This window comes from Chiroxiphia lanceolata, chromosome 14, assembly GCF_009829145.1.
Source record: "Chiroxiphia lanceolata isolate bChiLan1 chromosome 14, bChiLan1.pri, whole genome shotgun sequence".
Lineage (NCBI taxonomy): Eukaryota > Metazoa > Chordata > Aves > Passeriformes > Pipridae > Chiroxiphia > Chiroxiphia lanceolata.
This window is the reverse complement of record NC_045650.1, coordinates 17,949,826-17,964,484: the sequence shown is the minus strand read 5'-3', so window position 1 is coordinate 17,964,484 and position 14,659 is coordinate 17,949,826. Positions and strand designations below refer to the sequence as shown.

Here is a 14,659-nt window from a genome sequence, read left to right as displayed (position 1 = left end):
GAAATAAGACCCAGGGTTGTCCAGGATCCCACAGCCCACCCTGCTAAAGGCCCCGTCTCACCTTCGCCGGGTTGAAATTGACATTTTTGGCACTGCCGTGCTCGTCCCCGGAGACCGCCGGCTGGTTATTGAAGCCTTGCTTGACATTCAGCGCAGTCAGCTCATCCTGCGGGGGGGAAGGACGGTCAGCGGGGCCCGGCGCGGCCCCTCCGCGAACACCGCCCCCGTCCCCAGAGCGGGGGCCGAGCGAGGCCAGGGGCTCGGCTGCTCCCCCGGCCCCCGCCGCCCTGCCCCGCCCCTCCCAGGGCAGTGCGGGACACCGGGACAGCGGCCTCCCCAGCCCGCCCAGCGCCCCCCAACCCGCGGGCCCGGCGGGACGGGCCCCGCTCCCGACCCCCGCCCTGCCGCCCCGCCGCCTCCCCAGGTCCGGTCGCGGCGCGGCAGTCCCGCACCCCGCGTCCCCCCCAAGGCTCCCTCACCTCCTTCTGCTTGGGGTCCTGCGGGTACACGTCGGGCGGGCCGAGGCGCGGGCGCTTGAGCGGGCGGTGCTCGTAGCTGAGGACACCGAAGGCCGCCATGGCCGGGCGGGGGCGGCCGGGCCACAACAAGGGCCGCCGGGGCCGCCCGCGCCTGCGCGCTGCGCGCTGCGCCGGGCACGGCGGGGACCGGCGGGGACCGGCGGCACGGCCCGAGAGCCGCCGAAGCCGCGCCGAGAGAGGACGGGCAGTCCCGAGCGCGGACGGAGAGGCACGAGTGCTGCCGGAGAGACCCGAGTGACGCCGGAGAGACCCGAAGCTGGGCCGAGAGAGGACGGACAGTCCCGAGCGTCACCGGAGAGACCCGAGTGTCGCCGAGGCCGGGCCGAGTAAAGACGAAAAGGTCCGAGCGCAGACGGAGAGACCCGAAGTGAGGCCGAGAGAGGACGGAGATTCCGAGCGCTGCCGGAGAGTCCCGAAGCCGGACTCGGGGTGGACGGAGAGTCCCGAGCGGCTCCGGAAAGTGCCGAAGAGGGACGTGGCGGCCCGAAGGGCCTGTGACCAGCAGCGGCCCCACACCTTCCACGGCGGCCCCGACACCAGGGCAACCCCTGGCCACCGACACCCCCCCTGCGGCCACCGCTGCATCGTCCCCGGCTCCCCGGACACCGGCGGTGCTGTCACACACACACAGCCCCGCCGGGACTGCCCCGGGCCCGGTTCCCAGTGAGCCGGCTGGGCTGCAGACTGGGGTCCCCACAGCTGTCCCGCTCCTGGGGACAGCCCCGTGGGGTGATCCCTGCGGCAAGGCAGAGCGAGCCACGGGGACATGGCAGGAGGAAACGGGAATCCCAGAGGGATGGGCCGTCTGGTTCCAGTGGGATCTGTGGGATCCCACTGGGGTGAGCCATGGGGTCCCAAAGGGATGAGCTGTGGGGTTGCAGTGGGATCTGTGGGATCCCACTGGGGTGAGCCATGGGCTCCCAGAGGGATGAACTGCGGGGTCCCACTGGGGTGAGCCGTGGGTTCCCAGTGGTATGAGCCGTGGGGTCCAAGTGGGATGAGCCATGGGCCCCCCCTGGGGTGAGCTGTGGTCCCCATCAGAGTGGCCCTGGAGCAGCACATGGGATGGGCCCCCCGGTGCAGGCGGCGTGTGGGGCAGGAAGCGAGGGCGGAAGCCACAGCCCTGCGCGGGGCTGTTCGCATGCGCCCCATGGCCAGCCCCACCCCACCATGGCAGCTCTTGCCACCTTCCTGGTACCTGTCCTCCTCCTCCTCCTCCTCTGTGGGCCGGACCCCTGCCCTGCTGCTGCCCACAGCCAGCCAGGTAAGGGGGCACATGGGCCCATGGGGACGTGGGAGGCCGCAGATCCCCGCTGTGGGTGGGGATGGAGTCAGTGATGGGGTGAGGAGGGCAGGATGTGGGGCTGTGTGGGCTGGCGCGCTGTTCGGGGTGCACCAGAGACCCTACGACCCCCCAGTGTGCCCCAGGACCCCCGGCACCTACATGGCCCCTTGCAAAGGGGCTGCCAGGAGAGACAGGCTGTGCCAGGGAGCCCTGTTGGGTGTCCTTGCTCTCACCCCAGCGATGGAGCGTTGCTGACACCACCAGCCCCATGGCTACTAGTCCTGCAGTGCTCTTGGCCCCATTACTCTACTGGCAGGCCCATGCTATTCATGGGTGCTAGCCAGGCTGGCGGCCTGGTGGATCTGCCCTTTCCATCCTGGTCACGTCAGCAGTGCTGTGCACAGGAAGGAGATGCACAGGAAGGAGATGCACAGGAAGGGAGACAGCAGCTTCTCTTTCCACCTGGCACCCTCATCGCAGCCATTGTTTTCTGGGAAAAAAATCCACCTCTTGGCTGGCTGTCAGCAAAACAACAGCTTTCTGTGGAAACACAGCCCCTCTGTATCCCTGGACCTCCTGGGCTGCTGGGAAGGTGTCCTTCATCTTCACGTGTGGAAACAGCCAGAGTGCAGCCTGTTTGCTGCATTGTGTTACACTACAGCTCAGAAAAGCCTGGCTCTGGCTTTTTCCTGCTCCTGCAGTTCTGGCTGATGAGTTTGGACCTTGAGTGGGACCAGATGTCCCATTGTCTGGTTTTTAGGGGGAAAACCTCTCATTTTCTGTGAGTCTGCAGGACAGCTCTCAGCTGCCAGCAGCTGGGCTGGCACTTGAGAGAGCTCTGTGAGGTGTCTCAGTCCATCAGAGCAGCTCATCCCACAGCGAGATGTGCCTCTGAGCACCAGAGCAGACTGTGGTGTCATAACTGATGGGACCAGCACTGCTGCTGTGGCCCTGCAGCCTCCTGCCAGCCCAGGATGTGGCTACATGGGTAAGAACCAGGCCTGGCACAGTGCAGCAGAAGGAGGGGGCAGAGGAGCCAGCATGAGTTTCCTGCAGAGATGGAGCCTCAGGGGCTCAGCCTGTGGTGGAGGGGCTGTGGTGGGAAGCAGCCCAGCACAGCCTTGATCACCCAGACACAGAGACACATGAGCACCTGCAAGCACCCAAAAGGGTAACAGTGAGATGAGTTTAGCCAGGGTGGAGACACTAGGCACAAATACTGAAAAAAAACCCCTGATTTTCTCATGGGACAAACAAAATGGGTTGGCAGAAAGGGATTTGTATCCTGCCCCACACTGAGGAGCTGCAAACAGCAGCTGTGGGGTGCCTAAGGGGAGTAGATGGAGGACTCAGGGTGAAACACCACATCCACAGCATGAAAAGCCAACAACACAGATGTGGGAGAGACAGCAGTCCTTTAGAGGAAGATGTGGGGCTGCTGGCAGCCCAGGCATCACCAACACAGCTATGCCGGAAAGAGATGGGCTTGTTTGGCTCAGATGGAGAAAGGCTCATAGGGATATGCAGGGACCTTGGCATGTGCTGTGTCTCCCTGGTGCACCCCTGGGCCCTGGCACAGCCTCCCACCACCACGATGCCCAGCAGTGTCTGTCGTTTGCAGAGGTGAAGTGTGTCGTCTTCAACGAGAAGTACATGAACTGCACGTGGGGGAGCAGAGAGACACTCAAGGCCAACTACTCCCTCTACTACTGGTAGGTGTCCCTGCTCCGCAGCCTGGTGTCCAGCGGTGGGTCCCCCTGCAGGGGGGCTACTGCCAGCATCGCTGGTCTCATCAGGCTGCTCCTCCTCCCCAAGCCCAGGGTGGGGCAGGCTCTGTCTCCAGGGCAAGCAGGATGGGATGTGCTGGGGAGAGGGGGCCCCAGGAGGGCTGGGGCATGTGAGGCCTTGGGGAGCCCCGGTAACTCCCTGTGGCACAGGTACAGGAACACATCCAACAAGGTGGAGTGCAAGCATTACCTGCAGGACCAGGACATCAGAGTCGGCTGCCACTTCAAACAGAACGAGATCATCCAGTTCCAGCCTTTCCACGTCCTTCTCAAAACCAGCATGGGCGGCAGCACCCTGGAGATCAGCAAGCGCATGGAGCTGCAGGACCTGGGTACAGATTGGTCCCCCAGGGCTGGCCCATCAGGTCCCAGCTGGCAGCAGGGCCATGGGGACATGGGGCCAGCACTCACCAGGCATTCACCTGCAGTGAAACCAGACGCGCCCGTCAACCTGACCATCCACAACATGAGCAACAACCAGCTGCAGCTGACCTGGGCCACCACATACCCCAAAGCCAAGTGCCTGGAGCATGCCGTGAAGTACAAGAGCAACAAGGACACCGACTGGATGGTGAGAGCCCCTGGGCACAGCACCTTGTGGCTGTGCCTAGGGAGGAGCTGTGCACCAGCCTCCATGGCAGTCCCAGCCCACAGCCATGGCTCATGTCTCTGCAGGAGATCTCGGTGAATGGAGATGTCTTCTCCTTACCCAGCGTGGACTACAAGAAGTTCTACACCTTCTATGTGCGCAGCAAGGTCAACAAATACTGTGGCAGGACCCAGCTCTGGAGCGAGTGGAGCGTTCCCGTGGTCTGGGGCAGCAACTCCACCAGCAAGAGTAGGTCCTGGGGGAGGTAGTGGGATGGGATGGACTGGAGCATGGCAGGGCTCAGCAGGTGAGGGATGGCCAAGCAAGTAGAGAGCTGGCCTGAGGTGGCAGCTGTAGGGGCAAGACCCATCTGGGCACCTGGAGTGCAGGTAGCAACATCAGCCCCTGCTGCTTTGTACTTCTGGAAGCCAAACACACCCCAGCAGTGGGACCTGCTGACTTTTGCCAGGGGTTTCTTAGCACTGGAGGGCTGCCCTGGCACTGCTGGGCCAGGACAGGGTCACCAACCAGTTGTGGTGGTAGCGTGGCAGGGCTTGGAGATGGGCCCCTTCTCCATCCTCTGCTCCCAGAACAATGCCATGGCCACCCACTGCTGTGGTGATGTACTGTCTGGGCATCAGTGTCACCTTGGTTCTTTCCAGGCACAGTCCACTGGTCCTGGATCCACACGGTCTTGATCCCCATTGCCTCCTGCCTGATCTTGCTGGTCCTTGTCATCCTGCTGGTGCGCATGGAAAGGTGAGTGTGGGGAGCTGATGGAGGGGCAGCAGCACTGGGGCTCTTCCCCTCTGACAAACCTCTCCCACTGATGGAGGGGCAGCAGCACTGGGGCTCTTCCCCTCTGACAAACCTCTCCCACACAGAGTATGGGTCATCCTAATGCCCCGAATTCCCAACCCCAGCAAGAATTTCGATGAGCTCTTCATCACCCACAACGGCAACTTCCAGGTAAGGTGGATGCAGACGGCCCTGCCCTGGGCTCGCCCTGCACCACGGGGTTGGGGCTGGGCTGGGTGGTGGCTCCTCTCACCCTGCTCTGCTCCCTGCAGGAATGGGCGGGAGTCCCCAAGGACGTTGTGGAGAGCTTCAAGCCCAACTACAGCGAGAACATCTGCTATGTGAGTGAGCTGCCACCCAAGGACAGCTACGAGCCCCTCTGGGAGAGCAGCAACCCCCCACCATCTGTGATGCCTTCGGCCTCACCTGCCCCCAGTGAGCACAGCCCCTACAAGAACAGCTATGGGAGAGTGTGACACACTCCTGCACCCCTGCACCCCCCACGCTCCACAGCTTTGCTGCCAAAACCTCACTGCTCTGCAGGCCCTGCTCCCTGCTCCTGCCATGCCTCCCCCAGCTGCCCCTGGTTTTGCTTCCTGCCATGGCCACACTCAGCCCCCCATGACACAGGGGCTGCACTGCAGTGCAGGTGCTGGGGGAGCACGGTGTGCGGGGTGCCCTGGGGGCTGCACTGGGGACACTGGTGGTGCACTGGTGCCCACAAGCACACTCAGGGATGTGTCCTGGCAAGCAGGCATGGGCCACTGGCAAACTGATGGGGACATGGGGGATGAGGAGTGCCAGGGAGACCACGAGTGGAAAAATAATGGAAGACACCTGAAGAGGATTGTAAACATGTTCAGGTGACTTGCAGCTGGGTGTGGAAAAACATATATACCATACTCTTAGTTGTTTAGCCTTGCGTGTTTGGCAAGTAGAACTTCTGTGTTTAGATAACACAGGCCTGTGATAGACTTAGTGGCACCTTATTTAAGATGCTTGAGATTCCTGCCCTGCTATGGGAAAGATCAAATCACAGTGGTAAACCAGGACTGCACAAATCCTTGATGAACAGGCAAAAACAGCAGGTTCAGTGATTCTCCAGCACAGGCCAAGCTCCACAGTACCTGCATCCCTGCTTGTCTGCCTCTGCCCAGGTGCTGCTTGGGGGATCCTCCAGTCCTCAAGATAATGAAAATAAATTTCCTCTTTGCCTTTCATCCGTGGTTTTGTGGTTGTTCCTGTGTCCTGCCTCTACCAGCTCAGACCGCAGGCCACTGTGTTACCCTGGGGCCCTGGGCAAGCCTGGCAGTTTCCCCCAAGGCCTCGCTGCTCCTTGCCTGCTCCCCCGTTTTTCCGTGGCAATAAAGCTCTGGCCACCAGGGGCTTGTCCAGGCTTGTCACACAGGGTCTGGGGGAAGCACCAGTGGAGCCCCACCTCCTGAACACCTCTGGCCTTGCACACGTCGAGCCAGCCCCACCATCCCAGCCCCACTGTCCCAGGCTGGCATCAATCATCATCAAGCATGCAGATGAGTCCCCTCCTGGCTGTCCCACACCGGGTGATGTGCTGTGGCCTCCCTGTGCAGTGGGCTCGGCTCTGGGCTCTGCAGCCACTGCCAGGGCCACCTGCTGCCCTCAGCCACGGCTGCTGTCCCTGCAGGAGACCAGAGTTTTCTGGCCAACACCGGCTGCAGTGTCCTGCAGCTGCTCTTACAGAATCACAGAATCAATCGGGTCGGAAAAGACCTCTGAGATCATTGAGTCCAACCTATGACTGACCACCACCACATCAACCAAGACTGTGGCACCAAGTGCAAGTAAGACATCCATCTCCAGCCTTTTTTTAAACACCTCCAGGGATGGTGACTCCACCACCTCCCTGGGCAGCTCATTTCAATGCCTGACCACCCTTTCTGTGAAGAATTTCCTCCTAATGTCCAACCTAAACCTCCCGTGGTGCAGCTTAAGACTTATGTCCAGTCGTTCTGTATCTGGTTGCCCGGGAGAAGAGCCCGACACCGCACCTGGCTACAACCTCCTGTCAGGGAGTTGTAGAGAGCGATGAGCTCTCCAGGCCGGCCCCACCTCAGGCTCTGCTCAGCAGCGCTGGTCCCCAGCGCCGTTCCCGATCCCAGCGCCGTTCCCGATCCCGATCCCGATCCCGGCCCGCTGGGGGCGTGTCCGGCGCTGACAGCGGCACTGCCCGGCCCCGCCCACCGGCGCGGCGGAGGCCGCCCCCTGGCGGCGGCGATTGGCGCAGGCGGGCCCGCCCCCCGTGCCCGCCGCGGAGCCGGCGCTGCCCCGGCACTGCCACCGGCACCGGCACCGGCACCGCGGGCACGGCACGGGCTCACCATGATCGTGTGTCCCCAGAGCGTGGAGCACCCCCGAGGAAGCCGATGCCAGCGGCTGCCGGGGCAGGTAGGACCCGCCCCGCCGCGCCACCGCCACCGGCAGCCCGTACCGGGGCACCGGGCTTCGCCCTGCTGGCCGCCACCGGCCCGGCACGGCTGCGGCACCGGCAGGCCGGGGCATTCCCGCTGCCCGCTGGCGGTGCGCGGGGCCGGTGGGGTGAGGCTGCGCTCTCACGGTGCCGCGGCCGGCGGGTTGGTGCCGGTGCCGGTGCCGGTCGCGGTGCCGGTGCCGGTGCGGCGGCTCCGTCCCCGTCCCCTTTGTGCGGGATGCGGGAGGCGCCGTGGCTCCATCACTGCCAATCAAACTTGTTTTTCTCTCTCCGCCTGCACTGCCCGCGCCGCCCGCCGGGGGCGCTGCCGCCGCCGCCGCCCGCACAATGGGCCCCGGGTACCGGCCCCGGGCACCGCCGGGGGAGCCCCTGCCGCGGGCACTTCACCCGTCCCCTCGAAACCCGGGCCGGAGGGGCTGGGCGAGAGGTGCCGCCGCGGCAGCATCTCCAGAGAATGCCACCGGCGGGGCCACCGGTACCGGCGGAGCCACGGTCTCTCCTGGCAGAGGGATGGAGCCCCGGCGGGGATGCCCCTCTCCGCGCATCCCGGTGCTGCCCGGGCTCGCTCCCGGCCGGCCGGGCTCCTCCAGACTCCTACCGCCTTTTTGTGCTCACGGCTGCCGAGCGGGAGCACCGGGGCACCGCTCCCCCGGCAGCACCGCCGGGTGGGGAGGGGGCGAGGTTGGTGGTGGGTACGGGGTCGAGGTGCCTGTTGGGGTTCAGGGGGCTTGGACACAGGAAAGCCCCCCCGGGGAGGGAGGCGATGCTCCCACCGCCCAGGGGTGCGAGTGGGTGCAGGGGAGGAGGAGGAGGAGGATTATGGCCGAGGAAGGTGAGCAAGGAGGCACTGGGAGCAATGCGAGAGGCTGGGGAGGCAGGAATGCGGGAATGTGGCAGGTGGTCCCAGTAGGAGACACCCTGGGCTGAGCTGGTACCTTTGGGAGTGGGCAGGACAGGGACCGAGGTCGGGGGCTGCCCTGCACCTTCCTTCATCCTCTCCTTCCAAGCCGTGTCTGCCTAGTTGCTCTCTCCACCATCACCTGGACAAGCAGAGTGAGGAGAGCTGGCAGCACCAAAGGCTGAGCCATGGGCTGGTTGCATGGCTCCTTGCTGTGGATCACCTTTCCCCAGGGGGAGTGGAAGGGCCCCCAGCTCCTCTGCCCATGAGGAGGAGAAGACCAGTGGCTGTAACCCCATGGTTGTCCTCATGGCAGCTCATTTCCCCAGGCAGAGGGACTTTTCAGGGGGCTTTCACATGTCACTTCTGGCTTGCACCTTCCCCTGTGGAACAGAGAAGCTGGTGCTCCTCAACTCTTTCCATTTTAATTTGAGTTTTGGGGTTTTTTGGACCTCTTTGGCCAGAGGAAGTTGATGTTCCAAATGTCATCGAGTTAATCTCTTGACATCTGAGCAATGGTATGTTCATCAGAAGTGCAGGATGGCGGAAAATAGCCAGAGCTGCTTCCTGCACTGCCTCTGTGGGTGCAACTGCTCTGTGCTGCCACACAGCTCATCACTGCTCTGTCTCCCCCTCACCCCTGGGTGCTCTGCCACACACCCCATGGCTTTGGTGGTTTGCAGAAGTGCTCCTGGTTTTCTGCTATGCCACCGTGGTTGCCGTGCCCCAGTCACCATCCTTTGGGGGACTGCGCCGGAGAGGCAGGTGGGAGGAACATGAAGATGGGATCAGCAGGGCCAGAATTTCCCAGGGGAGATTTCAGTTCAAGCCTGGGAGAGGAGACGCATCCTCTGCATCCCAGGGTGCTGCCTGGGCTCCCCCGGATGAGCAGGAGCCGTGACTTTCTGTGTGACAGGGGTTAGCACCTGCTGCACCCACAGCTCGGGGTGGGCAGGCTGCAGGTGCAGACCCCGCTGTCGGGTGGGAAATGTGGCAACACAGTCGTTGGGGCACAGCAGCCGCCCAGACACCTTTTCAGCATCCCTGCCCTCAGCTCTCACCACCCTCTTGGGAGGGACTGGGGTGGGCACTGCTGGGGCTGTCTGGGCCCACCATGCCGAGTGGCCCATTTGTGTTCTCACCAGTGGGCACACTTGGTAACAGTTGCACTGTGTCCTGCGGGACCACTCCCACACTGTCTCCTTGGGCAACACCTGGGGAGCTACTCTGTGTGCTCCCGACCACATGGAAGGTGCCAGGACATCACTTGCCTGTTGGCTTTCCGGGGCAGGAGCCTCAGAGCCCCTCTGCTGTCTCCACAGCTCTTCCCCATCTTGCTGCTGGGCAGGAGGGCTCAGTGCTGGCAGTGCAGGGTCCTGGTGGTAAGGCTGACAGGCTGCTCCATTCCGGAATGTCTTTCCATGTCATGTTTCCCCTGCTCCAGCCCTGCACCACTGCAAGGAAACATCATTCCTAGTTGGTCCTTTGCTTCAGCTCACCATGCAGTGCCTTCTCCCAGGCAGAGGCCAACCTGTGTGTCTTGTCCTCCTGCTAGCAGTGCCTGTGCTGAGCAGCGCTCTGCCTGGCTCCAGGAGTGTCCTTCTGGGAACACTGAGCCAGGAGAGGGGACTTCTGCCCCCTGCAAAGCCTGGGCTTGGCTGGGGTGGGCTGCTGCAGCAGGGGCTGCTCTGAGGAGGGCCAAGCAGAGCATGTTTCCTGCAGGTAGTGAAGATGTCCAGCAGCGACCCTGAGTGCCCCCAGTTCCTCTTCGTGAAGGTGCTGGCGAGCCGGGGGCGGCTGGAGGCAGTGACCCAGCAGATGGGCTACCACCCACAGTACCTGGACAGCTTCCTCAAGATGCAGCACTACCTGATGCACATGGATGGCCCCCTGCCCTTTGACTGCCGGCACTACATTGCCATCATGGTGAGCCCCACTGGGAGCTGCCGGAGGGGATGGGGTCTCTGCTCAGCCCTGTGGGGCTCTCCTCTCCCTCCAGCAGACAGCCTGTGTCACAGGCTTCTCATCAGAGGCCAAAATCGTGGTGTCCTGGAGGTTGGGTGAGAGGTGGGCATGGGGTGCCGGGGTGCCTGTGTGGTGCAGGGATGCTGATGTGCTGCCCTTGCAGGCGGCTGCCCGGCACCAGTGCCGGTACCTGGTGAACCTGCACGTGCTGCAGTTCCTGCGGGCAGGGGGTGACCCCCAGTGGCTGCGCGGCCTCGAGTTCATCCCCCCCAAACTCCGCAACCTCAACGAGATCAACAAGATCCTGGCACACCGGCCCTGGCTCATCACCAAGGGACACATTGAGGTACTGGGGGAGGGCTGTCAGCCAGGGACCAGGGCAGCAGTGGGGGACAGCAGTGTCCCCAGAGGCTGCCAGCACCCTGCCCTGCCTGTGGCACACTGCTGGTCTGTGTTCTGCAGAAGCTGCTGAAGATCAGCGAGTGGAGCTGGTCGCTGGCGGAGCTGGTGCACGCCGTCGTCCTCCTGGCACACTGCCATGCGCTCGCCAGCTTTGTCTTCGGCTGTGGCTGTGAGCAGGACGAGGGGCTGGGGGGCCGAGGCTCCCTGAAGCCTCTGTCACTCGGGAACCAGTGCTTCTGCGAAGCCACCGCCGGCAACGGCTGCAGCCAGGAGCTGCTGCGCATCAACCGCAAGCGGGTGAGCCCCCGAGGGTGGGTGTGCTGGGGAGGGGGGGTGCAGCCACGACTGCTGCCCTCACCCCCAGCCTGTGTCTGTGCAGTCCCTGGACTCCTGCATGGAGCTGGATTCCCTCCGGGAGCGCATGCAGCGGATCCATGTGGAGACTGAGGGGAGGGAGGAAATGAGGCTGCTGCAGCTGGAGCGAGAGGAAGGTGAGGGGCAGGGAGCGGAGGTGGGTGTGCAGGGTGGGAGTTTGTATGGCACACCTGGGTGTTGCTCCCTCATGCCTTACATTTTCCATGATGTATGGTTCGTAGAGGGGCTCACGGGATGCACATGGGGCGCAGCAAGGGCTGGCTTTTGATGCCTGCTGTGGCTGGGAACAGGGCAGCTGAGCACTGCTCTGACCCGTTTGCAGGGCTCTCCCTTCTTGCAGATCCTGATGGAGAAGTCACTGGTGCCACCAACCTCGCATGCTACATGCAGGACCCTGACTTTGGATACCAGGACTTTGCCCGGCGCGATGAGGATCAGACGCAGGTATTCAGAGTTCAGGTAAGGCTCCTGCTCTCTCGCTCGGCAGCAGCCCAAGCTGCTGCCTCTCTGCTCCTCATGGCAGTAAATGGTGGCAGGGGTGCCCATGCAGCCTGGATCTGGCACAGCTGCTTTTGCAAAATGCCTGAGTGGGAAAGCCCAGCTCTGAGAAGGGACCTGCCCCATTGGCGTTGGGAAGAGGGAGGTGACCCATGAGTTCTGTCCCCAAGGGCTGATTTCTTTGCACGGCCCTCACAGTGGCAAGGGTCAAAATCATTCAAAAGCTGCCTGATAAGGGATGTTATGGTTTGTGGCAGAGGTGCCCCCCAAGCAAACTTACTGAATTCTGCTGCAGCCTGAGGTCTCCAGCCCTTGTTCTTGGAAACATGCTCCAAGCTCCTTTTTGCAGTTGCAAAAGCCTCTTGCTGTGCTCAACAGGATTATTCCTGGGAAGACCATGGCTTCTCACTGGTCAACCGGCTCTACTCTGACATTGGGCATCTCCTGGATGAGAAGTTCAGGATGGTGGATGGTCTGCAAAGCAGTGCCATGGCCAAGCGGCAGGGCTGTGAGCCCTCTGTTTTCAAGCGGGGCATCTGGAACTACATCCACTGCATGTTTGGCATTAGGTAGGGAAACCAACCTCATGGTCCAGGGGAGGAAACTGAGCTGACCCAGGTGGGAGGAGGGTAGGGGACTCGGGCTGTCTTGCAGATGAGCGGGGAAAAGGGACAGAGGTGAATGGCCTGCCTGGATGTTGGGACAGGCAGGGAAGAGATGCTCAGCTTCTCTGGCCAGGGCTGGGAGCTTTGGGGACAGGGTTTCAGTGCCTGGTGGCCATTGCCATGTGTCCCCCTGCCCCATGGCTGTGCCCCAGGCAGACCACAGGCGAGGTGCTGGCTGTGACTCGCCCCTGTGCTCCCCGCAGGTACGATGATTATGACTATGCAGAAGTGAATCAGCTCCTGGAGCGAATGCTCAAAGTTTACATTAAAACTGTAACCTGCTACCCAGAGAAGACAAACTCAGAAATGTTTGACAGGTTCTGGAAGCAGTTCAAGCACAGTGAAAAGGTGGGATGGCTGGCCCCTGGCTCTGAGTGGCTGCGGTGGGGCTGGGAGCGGGTAGGGGCTGCAGACTGGGGTACTTTGGGGGGTGTTTGGGAGATCTTTGAGCCACCAAACCAGTCTGAGGCAGGTGGGGAGGGAGTGAAAATTGGCTGTTTGTGAGGAGATGGGCTTAGCATGGCATGGGGCTGCGCAGTGTGTCAAGCACAGGGGCCATCAGCAGCACAGGGTGGTGCTCTAATCTCCAAGGTCAGTAGCCCATCAGTGGGTGCCTCCAGGCAAGCCCTCCTTTGAGCTGTAACTCACAGGAGCGGCTGCTGTGGCTGTTGGGGACTGTGCTGGTGCCAGCCTGCCATGCTGCTGCCAAGTATGCAGGGGACTCCCTGGCATGTTGCTGTGGGAAGCAGCCACAGCCTGCAGGACGGGGAGGAGGGGGGAAAGGGGAGCTGCCTGAGCTGGAAAAATGGGTGGCATTTTGTGCCATGCCAAAAGACTCGCTCGCCCAGGTGAGCGGTTGCTCGCACCGCTGCCCACAGCACACTGCAGCTGCCCGAGCCTCTCCTGTTTCTCCCGTAGGTCCACGTGAACCTGCTCATCCTGGAGGCCCGGATGCAGGCAGAGCTGCTGTATGCATTGCAGGCCATCACCCAGTACATGATCTCCTAGACAGCGGGGGCTGCGCTGCGGCAGGGCCAGGCAGCGTCCTCGCTCCCTGAACTCCTGCGGGACCCGTCATGCTGGGACCAACGGGGAGGGATTTCTCAATTTAGTTTACTTGACTGTCTTTGTTCCTTTTTGTTGGTTTTCCCCCCCTGCCTTGTGGGGCTCACTGAGTGGCCCCGTTACGTGCAATTACCAAACTGTGAGGCAAGTCCGTGCTGCTGAGATGCTGGAGACTTGAACATGTCCAAGGAGGACTGCCAAAAACATGGGGGGAGAGGGAAGCGATAGGGGACTGGGGCCAAATTAGAGGGATGCTCTCCCACGAGCAGAAGCTCCTTGCCTGGGTGCTGTGGGAGCCTGGGTGCCACAGGGAGGGCAGAGGGGAAAGCTGGCTTCCTTCCCTGTGCTGCAGTGGCTGCCCTGCTTGCAAAGCCACCCTTGGGCACTTGTCCTCACTGGGGTGATGTCTCTCACTTGGGAACAGCATGGGCAGCGTGCAGGTGTGTTGCAATGTCCTGAGTTCTGTGGTTAGGCAGCAAGAAATGCTGGCTCCCAGCAAGGGCCCCTCTCCAGCCCAGGACAGCAATGGGATGCACTTGCTGCCTGCATGTAATATCCTTTAGGTCCATGTGCCAAACCCCTCTGGGATGGACAAGAGATGACCCAAGGCAAACTCCAAACTGTGAAGCTCTCACTGGCAGTGTCCTAATGCTTTGCCTTCTCCAACAGCAGGGTGAGAAGGTCTCTGACAGTGTTCAGGCACTGGGGGTTTCTGCAGGGGATTTTGGGCAGTCCTAAGCCCCTCCTCTGCCTCCCATCAGCACTGAGGCAGGAACAAGGAAGGCTTCCTGAGTTAATGAGGTTTGTATCTTAACACCATGAGAGGGCTGAGGTCCTGTGCCCAGTCACTTGCTGCTTAAGAGCATGGTGGAGGAGCCTGTGGTCAGCACAGGTAAGCTACAGGAAGCCTCTCCTTGATCCTGGGCTGGGAGGGACTCCCTGGGCTGCCCCCATTTGAGCAGAGGCAGCCTGTCCACCAGCCCTGCCCTCTGCCTGGGGGGCAGAAGCTGCACCATCACTCCCCTTGTGTCCCTGGGCTGCTCCCTGGTATGCCACAGCCCCTGGCTGAGGAAGTATGAGGGATCCAGTGCAGGCTCTGGAGAGCAGCCACAAAAGGGGGATGAAGCCACCCGTTGTAAGTGGGAGCCTGAAGCAAGGGCAGCTGTCGAGTCAGCCAGCGCACGCTGCTTCAGTCGGCCTGTTTACTGCGTAAATGTACGGGGAGAAAACCTTGTGTATGGAAGCTACAGAAAAAGCCTATTTTTGCTATAAATATATTATGTTTGACATGGATGCCTGCTTTATTTCTGCCAGATGTTGGGAAGG

At 61.9% G+C, this 14,659-nt stretch overlaps 3 protein-coding genes across 10 annotated transcripts in view; 2 read left to right on the top strand and 1 right to left on the bottom strand.

The window, feature by feature from the left end:
• The window catches only part of MED12 (mediator complex subunit 12), a 36,459-nt gene extending 35,856 nt beyond the window's left edge, over window positions 1-603 (bottom strand). For all 5 annotated transcript variants that reach the window (XM_032702483.1, XM_032702485.1, XM_032702488.1 and 2 more), the window contains exons 1-2: window positions 480-603; window positions 62-166 (exon numbers count right to left, since the gene is read on the bottom strand). In XM_032702483.1, coding sequence (XP_032558374.1) covers window positions 62-166; window positions 480-578 — 204 coding nt within the window. In that variant the 5' untranslated portion in view covers window positions 579-603. The remainder of the gene's footprint in view (window positions 1-61; window positions 167-479) is intronic.
• Window positions 604-968: 365 nt separating this feature from the next.
• IL2RG (interleukin 2 receptor subunit gamma) lies at window positions 969-6,218 on the top strand. Of its 3 annotated transcripts, none has more exons than XM_032702409.1 (8): window positions 969-1,803; window positions 3,446-3,536; window positions 3,762-3,943; window positions 4,040-4,182; window positions 4,287-4,449; window positions 4,863-4,959; window positions 5,085-5,169; window positions 5,271-6,218. In XM_032702409.1, exons 1-8 carry the CDS (start codon window positions 1,605-1,607, stop codon window positions 5,472-5,474), a joined length of 1,164 nt encoding a protein of 387 aa, XP_032558300.1. In that variant the 5' UTR covers window positions 969-1,604; the 3' UTR covers window positions 5,475-6,218. The 3 variants fall into 3 exon arrangements, with proteins under 3 accessions (XP_032558300.1, XP_032558301.1, XP_032558302.1); XM_032702410.1 differs by lacking the exon at window positions 969-1,803 and adding an exon at window positions 1,828-2,812; XM_032702411.1 differs by lacking the exon at window positions 969-1,803 and adding an exon at window positions 2,824-2,995.
• Window positions 6,219-7,288: 1,070 nt separating this feature from the next.
• On the top strand, window positions 7,289-14,626 carry LOC116794008 (sestrin-3-like). 2 transcript variants are annotated; one of them, XM_032702306.1, is made up of 9 exons: window positions 7,289-7,422; window positions 10,086-10,289; window positions 10,492-10,674; window positions 10,791-11,027; window positions 11,110-11,221; window positions 11,446-11,564; window positions 11,982-12,172; window positions 12,472-12,616; window positions 13,187-14,626. In XM_032702306.1, exons 1-9 carry the CDS (start codon window positions 7,357-7,359, stop codon window positions 13,274-13,276), a joined length of 1,347 nt encoding a protein of 448 aa, XP_032558197.1. In that variant the 5' UTR covers window positions 7,289-7,356; the 3' UTR covers window positions 13,277-14,626. The 2 variants fall into 2 exon arrangements, with proteins under 2 accessions (XP_032558197.1, XP_032558196.1); XM_032702305.1 differs by having other exon boundaries at window positions 11,428-11,564.
• The last annotated feature ends 33 nt before the right edge of the window (window positions 14,627-14,659 follow it).

Coding starts and splice junctions, on each gene's coding strand:
- IL2RG (XM_032702409.1), top strand. CDS start 1,605: ATGGGCCCCCCGGTGCAGGCGGCGTGTGGGGCAGGAAGCGAGGGCGGA. Junction 4,183..4,286: donor ACAAGGACACCGACTGGATG/GTGAGAGCCCCT, acceptor ATGTCTCTGCAG/GAGATCTCGGTGAATGGAGA. Junction 5,170..5,270: donor CCCACAACGGCAACTTCCAG/GTAAGGTGGATG, acceptor TGCTCCCTGCAG/GAATGGGCGGGAGTCCCCAA.
- LOC116794008 (XM_032702305.1), top strand. CDS start 7,357: ATGATCGTGTGTCCCCAGAGCGTGGAGCACCCCCGAGGAAGCCGATGC. Junction 7,423..10,085: donor GCCAGCGGCTGCCGGGGCAG/GTAGGACCCGCC, acceptor TGTTTCCTGCAG/GTAGTGAAGATGTCCAGCAG. Junction 10,290..10,491: donor GGCACTACATTGCCATCATG/GTGAGCCCCACT, acceptor CTGCCCTTGCAG/GCGGCTGCCCGGCACCAGTG.